At 39.5% G+C, this 17,874-nt stretch overlaps 1 protein-coding gene across 3 annotated transcripts in view; it reads left to right on the top strand.

Moving 5' to 3' along the window:
* GIPC2 (GIPC PDZ domain containing family member 2) overlaps positions 1–17,874 on the top strand; it is a 57,983-nt gene that overhangs the window by 26,967 nt on the left and 13,142 nt on the right. For 2 of the 3 annotated variants that reach the window (XM_040566115.1, XM_040566114.1), the window contains exons 1-3: positions 5,867–6,171; positions 12,913–13,098; positions 16,534–16,714. In XM_040566115.1, coding sequence (XP_040422049.1) covers positions 5,926–6,171; positions 12,913–13,098; positions 16,534–16,714 — 613 coding nt within the window. In that variant the 5' untranslated portion in view covers positions 5,867–5,925. Of the gene's footprint in view, positions 1–5,866; positions 6,172–12,912; positions 13,099–16,533; positions 16,715–17,874 lie in introns of those variants that run through there. The other variant, XM_040566116.1, reaches the window with a different exon arrangement.

Below are 17,874 nucleotides of genomic sequence, written 5' to 3'. Positions count from 1 at the left end.
CAACTTTTTAAAGCCTATTGGGTGCATTGAACAGGTGGTGTGGTTTTGGGTTGGTTTTGGTTCATGCCGTGTTTGCTTTGGGAAGTAACATAACTCTGTCGGTGGGGTTGGATTTCTGCTCTTGTTCTTACCACCTTCATCTTTTAACTTTGTGCTTGCTCACTTCCATTTATTATTTAAGGAGTAGAAGTGTTTTATTAATTTGTATGTCCTCTTCTAGTATTCACACCCCTCCCTATTTTCAATATGACCTTCAGTCCAAACCTTACAAGCAGTGCTCAAGATGAACAACATGTTATAATGCTCGATGAAATGAGATTAGTGGAGTTCTGATTCTCAGGTGTGACAGTTCTAGTATTTTAGTTAGTGCTCAAAACAGTTCCATGCCTGATTTTTCAAAAATCTAGGCATAGGGAGGCTTCCCTAAGATTGATGTATAGCGCAGTGAATAAGTCAAGATCTTAAAATGATTACAACTTCAGTGGCAAAGAGCCAAAGCACAGGTGAGGAAGTAGTCTATAGCTGGCTTGGTTGTAAAGATGCTGGTTGCATTGTGTACAGGTACAAGTGTACCATGAAGTTCTTAACCTCACATAGTTTTGCTTCAATATTGGAGGAGGCAATATCACAAACTTGTCTCTATTGGATAATCTGTTATTAGTTGTGGATTAATTTTTTGGAGGACCTGTATGAAAATGAAATCAGCACCTCAGAAGGCGTTGGTGTGTTTGGCAAAGAATGATTTCTACTTCTTAGTATGTGCCATTAGTGCAATGTTTGCGTAAATGACATTTCCCCTACTAGTGAGTCATGCTTTGTGTTAATAATCTTTTAAAGACATACTAGGTGCAACTGGCTGATGTACAGTTTTAGCTGAGAGAGGAAAACAATAGTGGTTTCCAAAGGTTGTTTTCCTTGGCCTTTACTGAGACTGACCCAATACTTATCTACATCCTTTTTTATTCTTAGCCTATAACTGTTGAGTGTTTCAAAATGTTTTAGTCCTAGAAGTGCCCCCAAACCTGTAAGTCTTAAGATGTTTTGTGTATTTCCCAGTGGCTTGGTCTCACTAATGTGATGATGCCATTTTAAAATGTGATTCTAAGAACTCTGTATCTGTGCTGTCTGGGACGTTGCTGAGCTGAGTGAAGTCCATAGCTTTTTTTAAGGGCTTTACTCTGTTCATGACAACTGACTGATGTTAAAAACGTGCTAGGTTGGTTTATCATAGTCTCTCTTCTGATTGTGAAAGACTGTTTCACTGGTTTGGGACACTTCTCTACTTAATGACTACCTGTGTCTGTCTGACATCAAGTAGCAAGTACCTTGTAAATAAGGATTGGAGAGAATGACGTGTGACTGAATGGTATCTATAGTATCAGACAGCAGAGCGGAATGCACAATAAAAGGGAAAGACACCGATTGTGGAGAAGAACTGAAGTATGTTTGTGAGGGTCTGGTTCGACTTGCATTTGACAAGCTCTCCCTGCTAGGTCCAGAATCACTTCCCCTGACTTCAGCAGTATCAATGCCATAGTGATCCACTTACAAGCTCCCAAGCTCTTGTGCTGACTGATTCTCCTGGCCCCCTTTCTATCAGTTTATATAGATGACAAAGCTTCTAACAAGACTCAAAGGTAACCAGACATTTGACTCTTGAATAGAATACCAAAACATGTGTCCTTTCCAGCATGCATATCCAGTATGCCAGTCTGACTTGCTGGTAACATGCTTTGGGGATAGAGTAGGTTCTACCCCACCAGTGAAACTGCTATGATGAGTCAGGATGAAAATCTGTGCACTTGATTTCTTAAGCTAGATCTTAAAAAAAAAAAAAAAAAAAAAAAAAAAAAAGTGACTGAACAACATAAAAGACAATTTTTCCTTTTCCAGTCGGTAAACGCTAGTCTTCCTCTGCAGGTGACATTAATATTTCTTACTGTATTGTTTTCTGATCAGGTCATGTAGAACCTTGGTATTCATGTATTCACTAGTTTTTTTCTACTAATTTTTTGAAATCTCAGCTTTTTGTCAAATTGTTCAGCAGTGGACTCTTTCCAAGTGGCATGATTTGTACACTTCATGGTCCTCCAGTTAATTGTTTTCTTATGTAAAGAGTGAAAGTAGAGGGCTACTGTTGCTCCCATGGAGCTTAGAAGGTGCAACTCCGTGCTTGTTTTGTTCTACTGGAAGTGCTGGCCTACCCAAGGGAGGAGCTGCAGCAGCAATGTTGTTTGTCATGCCTGATTGCTTTATCAAGGACAAATTTATCTTAACTCTTGCTGTCTTACATCATTAAAAAACAAAAATCGACCCAGCCAGCTCCTGAAATTCCATATAGCATTTTCCTGTACAAGTACTATACGGCATGTTCCAAAATAGTGTCTAAACTGCTCATTTATATCCAAAGGAGGGATGATAAACTGCATTAATTGAGAAGCAGCCCTTGCCTGCCAGAACAGCTGTGGTTAAGTGTAATAAAGACCAAGAACAACTTTGAGCTCAATTCAGGAAAACCACATACATTTTTATTTTTCCTCATACACCAACAAACTGATTTTAAGTGATAGGTAGCAGGAATCAAATCCCTGGGAACCCCTTATGCTCCCTGTTAAGTCACAGTCCCAAACTTGAAGTCAGTGCACAAAATGAGTTTTTTTGCTTCCAGAGGATGGTTTGACTAGCTGCTGCTTTTCATGTGTCAAAGCTAAACTATTAATATTTAATGTGGTACGGCAATACTGTCAGAAGATCAATTTGGTAATGGAGTTTAGGCCCCTCCTGTCACAGGCAATCCTTTTTGAACTCCTGTCTTAAGATTATATTTCATCCTCTATTTTTTCAAGAACCTCTCTTTTTTTTTTCCAGCATCCTCTGGTGGTCTAAAAATAGCTTTTAACATTATGACTTGGAAACTTCAGTTCTATTTTTTTATAGTTTATTTCAATTTGATACTACCACAGATACTTAAAAGGACCAGCTATGTTTCTTCTTGACCTTATTTTCATTAGAGTAAGCATGATGAGGTCCTGCAATATCTTATAAAACAGATTCTTCATTCTCTCGTCAGAGTTCTTTTGAGCAGCTGCTTCATTTGGAGTGTGGGTAACCAGAAAGATACGAAGTGTTTCAGGTAAGAACTCCTGAAGTCACAGATATATGTTCCATATATTGTGAAAAAGTTTTGCATGTGCTACTGCTGCTTTGCAATAGAGCACTGTGGCATTTCATATTTACTAGTAGGATTCTGTTCTGTTCCACAGACATGCTTGTTGCATACCATGGTACTTGCACCTGAAGTACCATGGCTCAGAAACCGAGGAATTTGATAACCTGCATTGTGCAACATACCTGTGGGACAAAAGGACTGAAACACATTCTTTTTTTTAGTGTGTAATTTATTTTTCCTCTTCCAAAACTATGGCAAATACCGAATGATTAAAATTTTTATTTAAATTATTAACATTTTGCAATGTCACTTACTAAAGGTGCAACTTAAGTACTTTCCAGATCCCAACTATCCTTTGCCATTGGAGGTGTATTTGGATTCATGATCTAGCTATGTGTATTAATGTTGGCAGATGTTTCCCTAGTGGGTACACAACTTAAGGAAGCCTGAGAGCAGGACTGGTTGTAGTTGGAGAAAATGTCTTGTGCCTTATATAGGCTTTTTTTTTTTCTTTGAGGTTCTCAGCAGTCTGACTCATTTCTAGTTCTACAGATCACTCAGTTCACACTGCTATGCTGGTTGGAACACCTAATTTATGATCAGAGTAATACTAGTAGGTAGCATTTGCATCTTATCAAAAAATAAGTATATGTAGTAGTAGTGGACGTGTTGAACACTTAACGATTTCTTGACAAAGCTGGAGGCTGCTAATGACAACTTAATGTAAATTCTGTTAGAGGCATGGCTTTCAAGAATATCTTAGCATATATCTAGTTCTCTCTACCTCTCATTTTTAAAAAGTTTATTTTTATCTGTTATGTTAATGATAACATGTATACATGGTCCATACTGTTTGTTTTAAACAGTACAATGTGATCTTCAGTTTACTTGGTCAGCTGTGCTGGTTTCCCATCACTTTTTCTTTCTGCGCCTAAAAACTGATGCTATTCCTCCAGGCTCTAAGTGGGATCAGCACAGTTCTGATACAACTTCAGCTACTTCCATCCATCTCCATACGAAGCATGGAAGCATTAACATTTTAATTAAAGGAAATTTTGCAACGTACCTAAATTACAGCTATGTCAATGTCCATAAATTTGTGAAATAAATCTACTCACCCTCTGTTATGTACAGGAACTTGAATGTCTTTGTTTCCATTTAACATCAGTAATGAAGTAAACAGCAGTTGATGGGTTTTTAACATCAATTCAATTCTCTTTTCAGAAGATAAATGAGTTGGTAGGCATCAAGATTGGTGGAGATAAGACATAATACAAAAGAATTGGTGACATTGACCTTTTGGTAGGTGGAAAAAGGCATGTTTTAAAATAAACTGCTCACTTAAAAACTGTAAAACAGTGAAAAAACTAATTAGAATGTTTGGACGTGAATACTTTGGTACTGTCATTTAATGGTATCTCACTGGCATAAATTGAATGAGACTGCAATATGTTCCCTTAATTTTATTCTAGTATTTCAGGGGAATACATTTCTCCAAGTTCATAGAAATCTTCCACTTGAGTTTTCAGTATTTTGTTTTCAAACTGGGCTGGTAAGTCAACTATTAACTCCAGGCTGCCTTCTAATCGTCTTTTCTGTGCCTATCTGGTCTGATTCCATATGTGAGAATCCTACTTGCTTATTTCCTATGCTTTCTTTTCCTCTTCTGAGACTCAGAAGATGGAAAGCTATATTGCTTCTCTCTGCAGCTTTGCAGCAGACTCCTCTAGAAGTGCTGGATGTTCTGTGAAACTTCTACTTATAACATGCTTTTTCATGATTGAGTACACCAGTGAAAATGGAGTAATTCCACCCAGGTGTATGTAGTTTCATTGGAGGACGACAGAAGAGGTGGTCTGTAGTATATGAGCATCCAAGTCATTATAGGAAATATTTCTGTTCCACAATGGAGATGGAAACATTTTAAGTCCAATAAATGTTAGAAAAATATACTTTTCTAATATACGTGTTAATTAAATCTCAGTACTTCAAAGCTGTTGTACAGCACAATAGCCTTTTAAACTTTGCTTACATGGCTATTGCTTTATTGATCCTTTGATGTTTGGTAGGTACACTAAGTACAATTGTGGTAAAATACCAAGAGTTGGCAGAAGTCCTTGTATACTTTTTTGTCCTCATTATAAACCTCTTCTGATCAATATTTAACACTTTTATTCTCAGTAGAAATCCCTGAACGTGGTCAGTGTAAAGATGGTGAACTTCATACAACCTGGCTTTATGTACTTGAAAAGTGCATATACTATAACTTTTTATTTACTTTGTGGATATTATAAAGGTACCCCCCCCCCCCCAAAACCAGAACTAGAAGTGATGTCTTTGCACAGGCCAGAAGGCAAAACATACCCGACTCTGGCAACTCCCCAGTACCGCTGTGGGCTACTCGACAGTGCCCTTGCCTTCCATTAAAGAACCCTTCACGATCACTACCGGGACCAGGAAGCGTTGTTTACTCACAGGAATAGGGGCCGCAGCAGGCTGGGGGCTGCTACTCTCCTCTATGGCCTTCCGCTCGGCTCTTATTCCTTACGTGGCGGGGGGGGGTCCCTCTGCTCGCCCGCCCCCTGCCCCGGACGGGCCCCCCTCAGCGCCCTGGGGCTCTCGGAGAGGCCGGGGCGGGGCGGCCGCGGGCCCGAGGCCTCACCTGGCGGCGGCATGGCCGGGCCGGGCCGGGGCGGCGCCGGGGTCAGAGTCCGTTGCGGGGAGCCGGCGACGGGAGCGTGCGGCAGGCGGGGAAGATGCCCCTGGGGCTGGGGAACAAGAAGAAGAGCAAGGCCAAGGACACCTCCAGGCTGGTGGACAGCGAGGCGGCGGCCCCCCCACCGGCGGCAGCGGCAGCCCCGGCCGGGGCGGGGAGCGCGTCGCGGCTGCAGTTCCACGCGCAGCTGGCGCACGGCAGCCCCACGGGCCGCGTGGAGGGCTTCGGCAGCGCCCGCGAGCTCTACACCAAGGTGGCCGAGGCCTTCGGCATCGCCCCCGCAGAGGTACGGCCCGGGGGGGCCGGGGCGGGGCCGTGCCCTCACCGCCTTCGGCCCCCTGGTGCTCAGCCCGGCGCTGGGACTGGCGGTCGGCTCTCGGGTTGGTTCTGGCCGCGGGGGTGCTCGCCGGCTTCGGAGCAAAGCGATGGAGCCAGGAGGGAGAATGGGTGCCCGGGCGTTAAAGCTGGCCCCTTCATCAGGTCCCCTCTGAGCGGGGTGATGGAGAAGGCTGTGCCAGACAGTTATATTTAAAAGGCATCCGTTTAATCGAGGTTATTTAAACCCAGAGAAGGATTATTTTATTAATAGTTTCTTTTTTTTTTTACTCTTCTGTCTTTTTGATCTTTTATTTTTTGTTTGTCTGAGCTGAGCTTTAAGCATTTGTTTGGATTGTGATTCATTTGTAAATGCATTGTTTTACCTTAGTTGAAAGGCAGTGGCCTATCAAGTTCTTCCTACATGGTTCTGTGAACCATAACCTCTGAGTGGCAAAATGAAAGAAAGTGCTAACGTTTCATTAGGTCTGCAAGCGGCACTTTGACTTGTTTTCTTATTTGTAGCTGGCTCTTCTGAAGTGCCATAGGGTACTACGACAAACTTTATTCTGTAAAAACCGCTGCTGCCGCCTGACCTAGCGGCGTTTCTAATGGTGAATTATAAAAGTGTCGGTAACAGTGAATACAGTTAAACCAGTCACTGGCGCATTAAGTAATTAAGCAGTATCTTCCCAGCTGCTTTCCGACTGCTTTTCTGTTTTCTCTTTGTGAGCTACTGTTCTCCTTTTGTTCTCTGTTCAACCTCCAGTTATACCTTTAGCTCTCGAGTTCTCGTAATTCCCAGATTATGTTTTAATTTTCTTCCTTTCACCAATGAATTTTTGTTACTGATTTGTGGCTCCACTTACTTGAAAGAGTAACGTTCTTCTGGAAATTCAGTTTGGGATGGATGGTGCACTTCCAATTTCTCCTGCTAGATGGAGAATCGGACAGTAAAGCGGTTTGTTTTTTTCTTTTTCTTCTTTTTCGTTTTAGAGGAAGCACCATGTATTTCATGGGCATCAAGGCACTGCCAGTCTTGTGCCTAAACTAGAAAAACTTTCTTCTTCTCTTTCTCTCTCTACTGTCCCATTCCTGTTTGGGTTTTATTTTTTTAAATATGGTTTGTAGCTAGAAACAGATGGGGAACTAGTGCTGGAAGCACTGAGCTTTTTTTTTTTTTTTTTTTTCTCAAGAAATTCAGTAGGCTTTAAGAAACTATACTGTACAAAATGAAAATAGTGATCAAAATTACTTTCTGATGTAAAGGTGGTTAAGCTGAGGAATCTGGATCTGAGTCTTGTGACAAAACTCTGACAGAAGAAAATAGATGCAAGGGATGCCATGAAACATGAATTTGCTGACAACAGTTGAGCTTGCTGGAAATAAGAGGAGACTAGAGAATGTGAATGGTATTGTCTATTAATTAAAGCTGCTTTTGTACAGTTAGGTGTAAAGAATAATGCCTGAACCTCTGCAAACTGAAAGAAATACACTGAGGTACTCAAATGCTACCTGTAGGTGTTATCTGTCTAGGAAAGTTTCTGTGACCTAGCTCTCCTGAAGCCTGTGGGTAGTGATACCTGAACGCCTCTGGAAACAGGTACTATCACAGAGATCTCTGCCCTGCAGTGACTGAGGTGGAAAATAGCTGGGGGAAGGGGTGTGAGGGGAGGAGCTCCATGGAGAGAGCAGTTGGCAAACCGATGCAGAAATAAATACATTTAATGTGACGTGTGAGTTTACTGCGATGTAGGCAAGGGTATGGATTCTTGGATAAGTTCCTGCTTAAGTGTTTCAGTACAGTACAGGATGAGCTATACTTGTAATCTGTCACTTCTTTTGACTCAGCATGGTTACAGCACCTCATTTGCTCTTTGTATCACGTCCCGCAGGACCAGCTGAGCTTAGCTTCTACTGGAGAATCCTTTCCAGACTGTGATTGACTGCCAACAGTGACACAGAGAAGCTTGTGTAAAACATGGTATTTGTTGGACAGATACTGCAGAATCAGTGCAGAATGACAAAAACTTCTGTGCAGACCTTTATCATAAGTAGGGTAGGATGGGGTTGGAATAAAAGAGGCGTACCTTCAGAAGGGGACACTTCTTCACAGACACCTAGCAAACATCAGAGGAGCGAATCCACAACAGTGGCTTTCTGAGGCTTTCCCTGTACTCATCTCTTCTCATCTAGATATTTTATTCTTCATCTGTCTTCTGAGGTGAATAGCATCTCAGCCCTTTTGAACCTTTCAGCATGCATTTCGGCCCACCTCTCTGAGTTTTACCATGCCCCCCCCTCCCCCCCCTTTATTTTTTTGTTTCCTGGTCCAAACTCAGTGTTCTTCCCACAGGGAGAAGTCCAGCCCATATGATAAATAAATGAGCACTGACCAAAGGACAATGTGGATCTGTTAAAGCATTTGATGGTGGTGTGCTCCTGTTTATTATTATTATATTATTCTAAGTAGCTAGTCAGGCATTAGAAATGTGAATATTAAAATCTAAATGTAGCAGGGCTATTTCTTGGTCAGTTGGGAAGGGAATGGCAAATAACAAGGCATATGAGCTTCCAGTTTGTGTACTCATAACTTGAACTTTTGATTATTCTGTTTGTTTTGTAAGGTGAAGTATGGTGAGGTGAATTGAGTGCTTAGCGGGTGTGTCTATCAAGAGCCCATGAAGGCTAGGATTTCTTTCAGGGTGGAGGGCCTTCTGCTTCATAAGGGGAATAGAGGAACAGGGAAGCCTTTCTAGTAGCACCAGGAGCAGAAATGCTGCTCCCTGTTTCTTCCAGTGAGAAGTGTTCAGCTGCTGAGCTTGTGCCCCGGCTGTTGTTCAGTGGGGCTTGCTTCCTGATGCTAAACAGTTAAGTGTACTGTGAGGCTGTGCCACATTAAACTTTCATAGAAGTGTTTGATTTAAACACGTTCAATTTCAACTTTTATAAAAATACTGGAAAATAAGTCACCATGTTGAAGCTTAGGTTTATCAATAAGTAACCTTTTTACAAGAAAATAAAAAATCCAAAGCATGTTTTAAAAGGTTAGAGAAAAGGGTCAGCTTGTGAAATCCTCATCAGTAAAATATCTGGAGTACCTGCTTATCTGTTGAAACAAATTGCTCACAATCTGTCCTGCAGATTGAAGACTTTAAATGAACAAACCACCTCCTCCCAACCCTATGGCAACAATTGTTTGCTTGCTGTTCCCTGAAGTGAAGTGCTTCCTGAAGTGGTGCTTAAATTTGATACTGCATTACGTGTGATGCTTGCTGTGTTAATGATCTGCATTTCAGATACCTTTTAGCTGTATGGAAGAACTTACGCTAATTCTTGTGCGCTCTGGAATAAAAAAAAAAAAAAAAAAAGGCAACAAAACACTGAATGCTTACTTTACAATACTTTGAATGTGTCTGGGAAGGTAAAGTTGCCTATTAGAGTAGCACACTGGATCTAAGAGGACTTGGTTACTCTTCCTATCACTGCAACTAGCCAAGGTTCCCACATTTTTCCCAGGGAGGATGAAGTGAGCAAGGTAGCTAGAAAACGTGTTGGTGGTTTCTTGATATAGATGACACCTACATATAGAGGGAAATGTGTCAGTGGGTGTTATATTTTGCTCAAAAGTAGAAATCCCATTTCTGAGCTTCTTAAAGTGATTATGATGCCCTTTATAAAGTTATGAGATCTACTGATTTGAAAAGTGCTTTTAATAGCTTCTGAGCATGTTATCAGTCAGTCAACTTATTTTTGAGCTCTTAAGGTTTAGGCTTAGTGGAAGCTGAGAATGTCATTAATATATAGGAAATGCAGTATGGTACTGCCTATATACTTCATATAACACATATCATAACCCTCTTAGTTAATACAGTTTCTTACTTTATGTAAGGCAGTGTAACCATGTTTTTCTTGACCAATGTCTCTTACTATTGCAAATTGGGATGCAAGGAATAATTTGTTAGGAATCTTACCTGATGGATCTATTTTTTAAGGTTATACACAAGCCCTCAGTCTTTGCCAGGCAAATCGAATTTCCTTGTTCTGTCTGCTGTGCAAGATAACTCTGTGCAGGAGGTATCCTAGATACTTCATGACTGATGTAGCAGTTATGATTTATAATACCTTGCTAAAGCTGGCACGAAATGTCACAGCACTGGTATGCTGAGTTGAAGATCAAATGCATGGGAAGGGTGAGGGTGAGAAGAGAGAGAGAAGACTTTACAATGAAAATTACACACTGAATTTTTCTTGTTTCTTTTTTGGGTAAGAAAATTACTATTTAAAATTATACAAAGATTTGAGTGAATGGCAAGGTGTACTATAGTAGCTGTTGTTTAATTATTTAAGTATATAAGCTGTTATAAGGTACCTATATTAAGCTTACCTAACACGAAAAAATTTAATTTTTTCCATTGGCAGTCCTTAGTCATGTACAAATAAACCTGTGCTGTAACTGATGGTGTAACTGTATATTATCGCGGGTGGATACATCTTTAGTACATTACTCTTTGAAGTTATCTGTTCTGAGAAAAAGCAGTTGTTCACTGAAGAGGATAAAGAATGATTTAAGTTTTATTTTTGACTGGTTGATGCTCTCTCAGCCTTGTGGTTAGTATAGAACTGACTCACAGAGAATTCTGGAGACTTATAGGCTGTAGGGGGAATGCCATCCAGATGAATGTCTAAAAAGAGAAACTCTGGATCGAGTTTCTAAATATCACATTTCTGCTCTGTTGCCAGTTGATCTATTCAAAGGTGTGACAGTAGTTACTAGATGATTGTGTATTTGACAAGGTCAGATGAAGGGTATTAATACCTAAAATGTAAAGCCATAGTGCTTGCTGTTTATTGTAAGAACAAGAACTGAGCTGCAGTTGTAAACTGGCCAAGTTATGTAGCTGGAGAGAAAGCTGAACGTATATATGAATTTTATATAATCTGTTTGAATTGAACCTTCTTGGTTTAAAAAAAAAAAGTTGATGATTAAATATGATTATTATTTATAAAATAAAATTTTATTTTATTCTTAAAACCAGATGAATTTCTCTAGGTGATACTATTGTTTGAGTATTGGTTAACTGAAAAACTTTAGCATTACCTGAGAATAAAACTGATGTCTGTTAAGTGCGTGCTGTTGTGGCTGTCATTATTAAAGCATTAGGCTGGAGTGGTTCAATGGATTATCAGATAAGCAATTAGACTTTTAAGTAGTTTTATTTAAAAACAAAAACAACTAAAGACCCCACCAATCCAAAACCACCATCTCACTACTCAACTTTTTTTTTTTTAACCAAAAGCGAACAAACAACCAAGTATTTCTATAGAGTCCAAGTTTTATAAAACTTATGAAAGTGAAAGCTCTCTGTGGAATACATTAGGAAAAGTATTTCCCCCTCATCTGGACTGGAATAGAACTGAACAGTTTAGTGACTTTCATTTCAGTTTTCATGCTGTCATCCACTGATACCAGAGAGAAGGAAAAGGCATTTGAAGCATTCTGGGGATGAAATCCCCATAACTTTCATAGGTGTGGTGAGGGACAGCAGAAGGAAAGCCTACATTTCCAGCAAAGTGCTGGGGGGTCACAGGTCAGCCACTAGAGCAGCAGCTGATATCCCATTGCTGTTTTTCTCGGATGCTAGGCTGGCTTCCCCATGCGTACTTCTTTTCACGTGTGGCCCTGGCACCTCTTTTTCTGCTTCCGAATTTGGACCTGACAGGCAGCAAGGGAGTCCAAGGTGTGCTCTGATGGAAAATTGTGTCCAGCAGATACTTCTCTAACCTCTGCCTGTATCTGCTCTCTCTTGTCCTGCCGGAGCCCTGTGCATCCTGCAGGCAGCAGTGCCGACGTAACAAGATGGTGGCCTTTGGCTAGTGGCTTACAGCTGCAGCTCCTCTACCTGTGACAGAGGGCCACATGGGGGTGATAAGCCTCTTCCTCCTCCATTGCTTTCCATTGCACTTGAAAGATGGTCTTGAGGGAACAGCTTGCATCAGAGAAATAGATTTTAGGCATTCTCCAAATTTCTCCTGGGGCACAACTTTCTCATGGCTGCAGCCCCATGCTCTGGTGCTGCCCAGGAGGAGGCTGTGTGGGCCTCCCTCAGCCATTGCTCCTGTCGAGCCTCAGCTTGGAGAGGAGCTGGCAGGTAAAGTTACCCTAACTGTGAGGAGGAACTGTGGATTTGTTTCTTCTTTTTTGGCTAGGCTATTTGCCCTTTGAGTACAGGCTGTATTAGAAAGCCCAGAGCCTGCCTGGGCTGGCCTCATTCCTGTGGTGGGCAGAAGTGCTGCCTGACCTCGAGCAGTGCCCCTTGTTTGAGGTGGGTGAATGACAATAAACAACATGGCGGTGGTTCTTGGGGTTGCTCACTCAGGCCTCTGGAACAAGCTGTTCTGCTTAAGCTCAAGCTGCTTGTGTCAAGGTTGGTGCTGTGTGACAGGTCATGAGATATGCCCCATTCCTTTGCTCCCTGCCAGCTCTTATCTGCTGTCTGAACTATTGATGCCTCTTGTCATGTGCGTGGGATGGAGACTATCACCTCTCCTGGGGCAGCTGGAGAAGGAGAGTTGTTATAATGTCAGTTATGGATCTGTCAAAGAGGCCAGAATTATGCTCTATTTTTATCTTTCTATCAGCCTGTCAAGCTCACCAAGCCTAATAAACTGTTAAACTTTAAGGTAATGTGTTTGTTTCCTTCCTGCGCAGATCATGTTTTGCACTTTGAACACTCATAAAGTTGATATGGACAAGCTGTTAGGTGCTCAGATTGGCCTTGAAGATTTCATATTTGCCCACATAAAAGGAAAACGAAAAGAAGTCGAAGTTCTTAAATCTGATGATATGCTTGGACTTACCGTTACAGACAATGGAGCCGGCTGTGCATTTATAAAGGTAAATTTATTTGCAATTGAAATGCTTCTTTTTATAGATGTTTCTGTTACTCTAATGGCTTAATAATTGCTTTCAAACTATCAAATCTTTTAGCATATGGCAAGTACAAAAAAAATTGCTTTTATTTAGATTCATCTTTTTAAATTAACTCAGCTATTTCTGTACTGCATGTCATTTCAAAATTAGGTCATTTGTTTGTTGCTTCTATAATGTATATCAGCTTTATAATGTGACTATTATATTTTCTGACCTATCCTGAGATGCTAGGTGTTAAATACTGCTTGTATCTGCCCCCTCCTTTTTTTTATTGATTTTTCTGATGTCAGTGAATAGTTGCTTGTAGAACAACCGTCACTCATGATAATGAGAACATGTTCTTTCAGTCTTTATGACTGTTAACAAGGCAGAAGCCTTCATGCTCTATAAGAATAGGTGCAAGTATAGCACATTTTCAACTTTCCAGTAGTGGCATTTCCAATATTGATAGGTAGGATGAATTAAAAGGTTGTAAGGATTTGGACTGACACAATTCACCCCCAATTAACTTGCATAGAAAGTATAGGCAGTAACACATTCAACATACTCAATTGCTCTCCTCATCGTCTTCTGTATGATCTCCAGACAGTCATATTCAATTTCTCCCCTTTTTAGATGCTTTGCTTTAATCTACTCCAACTAACTGTTATTAGTGAGGCATTGGAAATTACCTTTGATTACTGTTGTCCCAATTACTATTATTATTACTGTTACAAACAGAGCTTCTTGTATGTAGAAGTTGTATACTTTGTTCATTCCTTAGCTACTATGGATATAAAACGGCATGGTCTAGAGATAGGTTTGCTTGTCGTTGTTGTTGAAAAATGCAATAGAGATCACACTTGACAAAATTGAGATGCAGTGGATGTTTCAGCAAGTAGTCAGGCAAAATTGTAGCCTAATTTTTATGCTCATAGATACAGAACTCTGAATTTCTAGTGGTAGCATCAGTGCAGCCCATAATGTTCAGTCACGCTGCTGCTTATGTGGCATTTTAAAAGAAGGCGTTGAAAACAGCGCTTCAGTGATTAAAGTTCACGTGTGCAGCACTGTACAGAGCATGACTCTCTCTGTGCTTGTTTGGTAATAGGGGGCGAGAGAAACAGCCATCACATAGACTACTGCATAATTTGAGCAGACTGGAAAACACTCACCAAACCAGCAAGCTGAAATTTCCAGTATTAAAAAATTGTGTGAATAAATATGTCATTGTCATTGTACTGGTCCAGTAATAGGTATAATGAACATGGTGCACTCTTCATGGGAATGCACTTCTGCATCAGTTTAAAAGATTTTCTAGGAGCTTACTTTGTTAGTGTGGTGTATTTAGCTAATGGCTCATTTTAAACAGAGTGGAAAAAAGTATGCAAAAGTAGAGGCTACGTATTTTTTATGTTTGGTTGTCCAGCTAAATCACTAAGCAGAAACTGTCTCCACTTAAAAACAGTTTGATGGAATTACTTGCTTACATATTTCCTTTCCTTGAAAATTTGTTAGCGTGTTCCATTATTAATTAATGATTAATACTAAATTTACCTAATTGTGGGTTGATGCTAGTAGGGGCTGCAGTAACTGTTGTGCTTTGTATAACACAGCAGTTTCCAGGCTTGGTATATAACCCAGCTGCATTTTAAACCTGATGCTCTGAACTGCAGGTTCTTTTGCTCTGAAATCTGACGTTGTTGTCCCTTATTAATAACAAAACCTGGTGTTGTGCTACTTTCACAAATTTGTTTTCTGGGTACATAGCTGGATGAAAAGATGTATAATGGAATCAAATTAGCCACTCAAAGAATAACAGTAGAACTTGGAGCATTTTGTAGGTGCTTAAGACCGTGCTGTTACACCATGGTGTGTAAAATGGGTTTGCACAAATAATTTCAAGAATTTCAAGCAGTGCATAGGATATATAGATCCTAGCTTCTAAATGGACTGTAGAGCACTTGATACGGGCATATCAATAGCATTGCAATTACTGCGACGATGTAGCTTGACTGTCTCTGGTCAGTTAACTTGGAATGCTAAGTCATATAAAAAAATTGTTTGAATGCTACTTGTATAACATAGGCAATATTACTTAAACAGTGTTGGTATTAGGATTGAAGTGAAGAAGAAAAGGTAATGGGAATTAAACCAACACTTAGACTAAGCAGAAACTGAAGTGTGATGGGCACGATTTTGAATCCTGGCACCTGGTAACAAAAATGCATTTGAGACCTGGTTTCTTGTTTGTATGTGATACCCCCCACTTCATTCACCATAACGCTGCTTTTTGTTTTTTAATCTAGGTTAAACAACATTAACAAAAAGCACTGGAAAGAGTTAAACTCTGTCTGAAGCTAAAAATTTTTGCAGTATGTTATAGGACAGTGCACACTATCACACTTCCCACTGACTCTCTCATATGTGGGCTCAGACATGCGCACATAAGCTAGAAGCAGGTTTTTAAGATTGTTATGCAGCTAGGCTAGGTGTTATAGTAGTAGGTGGTAATATGTTTATCTTCCTTATTTCACTGTAAACTCAAAGTTAGCCTGAAAAAAGCATCAGCCTTTATTAAAAAGTACATTATTCAGGAAGATTTTGGAATGAAATTTGTATCTCTACAAAATATATCCTACATTCTACTATGTCATATCTATCCTGTTAAATAGGATAATGGCTTGCATGACTTAAGTATGATAAATATGACTACATTTAAAAGCAGTAAGCAGAATCACTGAAATCTGAAGTGTCCTTCAATTGACTTGATAAATCATAAAGATTTTTAATGATTGTTTTGTTCTTCTATTTAAATACCACTTCACAAAAACTATAAATGCTCGCTTCTCTTAAATTTTATGACCTTTAGGCTATTTATATTCCCTGAGATGGCATTTGGAAGCATTTCTTATCCTTTATTGTTATTTCAGAGGAAATACATTAATATGCAACTGTATAGCTCAGTGAGGAAAATGGTAGACATTTTTTCACTATAGATAAGCCTTATTGAGACTATCCTTTATAATCATTTAGATCATTAACATCATGGTTTTAGTACACTACACTTTTTTTTTTTCTTTCTATGTCCCTGGACTATACTTGAAAAGAGAAAACTGCTGCACCCATGCTTGTCAGGCTTTTAAATCAAAGTAAAAAATCAAATAAACAATCACATTACCAGCACATTTGGGTTCAGTTTTAAAACACAAAAATATTAGCTTATTTAGAAGCCTTAAATTCTGAAGTTTGGTTGTTTTTTTTTTCCTGTTGCTGATGTTATACGGACAAAACACGCTGCTAGCATAACAAGCTCAATGCTATTAATGTTGTTAACTGACGTTCTTGAAACTCAGTGTCATCTCTTTACTATTTAAAGAAATGTTACTAATTTTTATTTATTTATTTTTTTAATGATAGCGAATCAAAGAAGGTAGCCTTATGGACCAAATCAAAATGATCTGCGTGGGTGATCACATAGAGTCTATAAATGGAAAAGATGTGTCAGATTGTCGGCATTATGAAGTTGCCAAAATGCTAAAAGATCTGGAGAAAGGTCAGGTGTTTAAGCTGCAGTTGATAGAGCCCAGGAAAGCATTTGGTGAGTGTGGGTTCACCTTGTTCATTTAATCCAGCATCGTGTTGCATTATAAGTTTGTTTTCAGGTTGCAGCCAGGTGTCAACTACATGTAAGTGCTACAAACCTTCCCCCCCTTCTTTTTTTTTTTCCTTTGAAATGGGAAATATAGGAATGGATTTTCTTCCATCTTGCTTTCTCCAGCAGTCATCCTGGTGTGGTCTGACTCAGCCCTGACTCTCAGTTGTTTGATTCCTTTGCCACCACATGGTGGTGCAAAACAAGTACAGGAATTGTTTCACACACAGTTTTAAAGCATGGATCACTTTGCTGATCCTCAAACCACCTCTTCTTTTTCCTCTACATCTCTTACATACAATTCCTGTTCATCTGTGTATTAGATTTATACATTTATAGGTATGTATTTTATATAAATATACATATATTTTATACAGGAGGTATACTTAGAACTGAAGGAAAGCACTATGACAAGCTCTATCTCTACCTACCACCTGCAAGCTTTGTCAAAATGATATTACATAGGAGAGATGTATACCTACTGCTAGTCCTTAAGTACATTAATTTTATCAGTGTAATATAAATAAATAAAACTCTTTGTGTTTAGCTTAGGGAGTCAAAATAGAGACTGAGTTTTAATTTTTATTCTCTCAATTTTTAATGTTTTTCTCCATGATCCACACAGTACTTTCCTACAATAAGAAAGTTAAAAATACTGCTACATTTTAAGTATGTATGACTTAATGTGCACTAGCAGGGAGTTCAAAATCATCACCTCCATCACAGTGGCAAAAGTTGTGGGTTTTTAATTTTTTTTTTCCTGTTAGCAGTTTACAACTGCTGTCATACACCAGTCTTGACACTTGGTGTCAGAATAACAGCAGAAATTGAAAATGAGAGAAATTTGAAGACTTTTTACTTTTGGTGCTTCTGCACAAAACAAGAGTTGTGTGTTAATCTCTAATACCTTTGGATATAAGTTGATACTCCTGTTACGTAAATATATGTTGTAATACTACTTTAGCATAATGTACATACATATAGTGTTGCAATTAGCAATATAATGTTATCTTTTTTATACTGGTATTCAGGGCTAAACCTGTTGCATAGTCTATTTGTAAAGACCAGGGTAAATAATGGTTAATAACTTCGACTATTATTTAATA

Source organism: Cygnus olor, chromosome 8 (genome assembly GCF_009769625.2).
Source record: "Cygnus olor isolate bCygOlo1 chromosome 8, bCygOlo1.pri.v2, whole genome shotgun sequence".
Classification (NCBI taxonomy): Eukaryota; Metazoa; Chordata; class Aves; order Anseriformes; family Anatidae; genus Cygnus; species Cygnus olor.
This window is presented reverse-complemented; position numbering and strand designations above follow the sequence as displayed.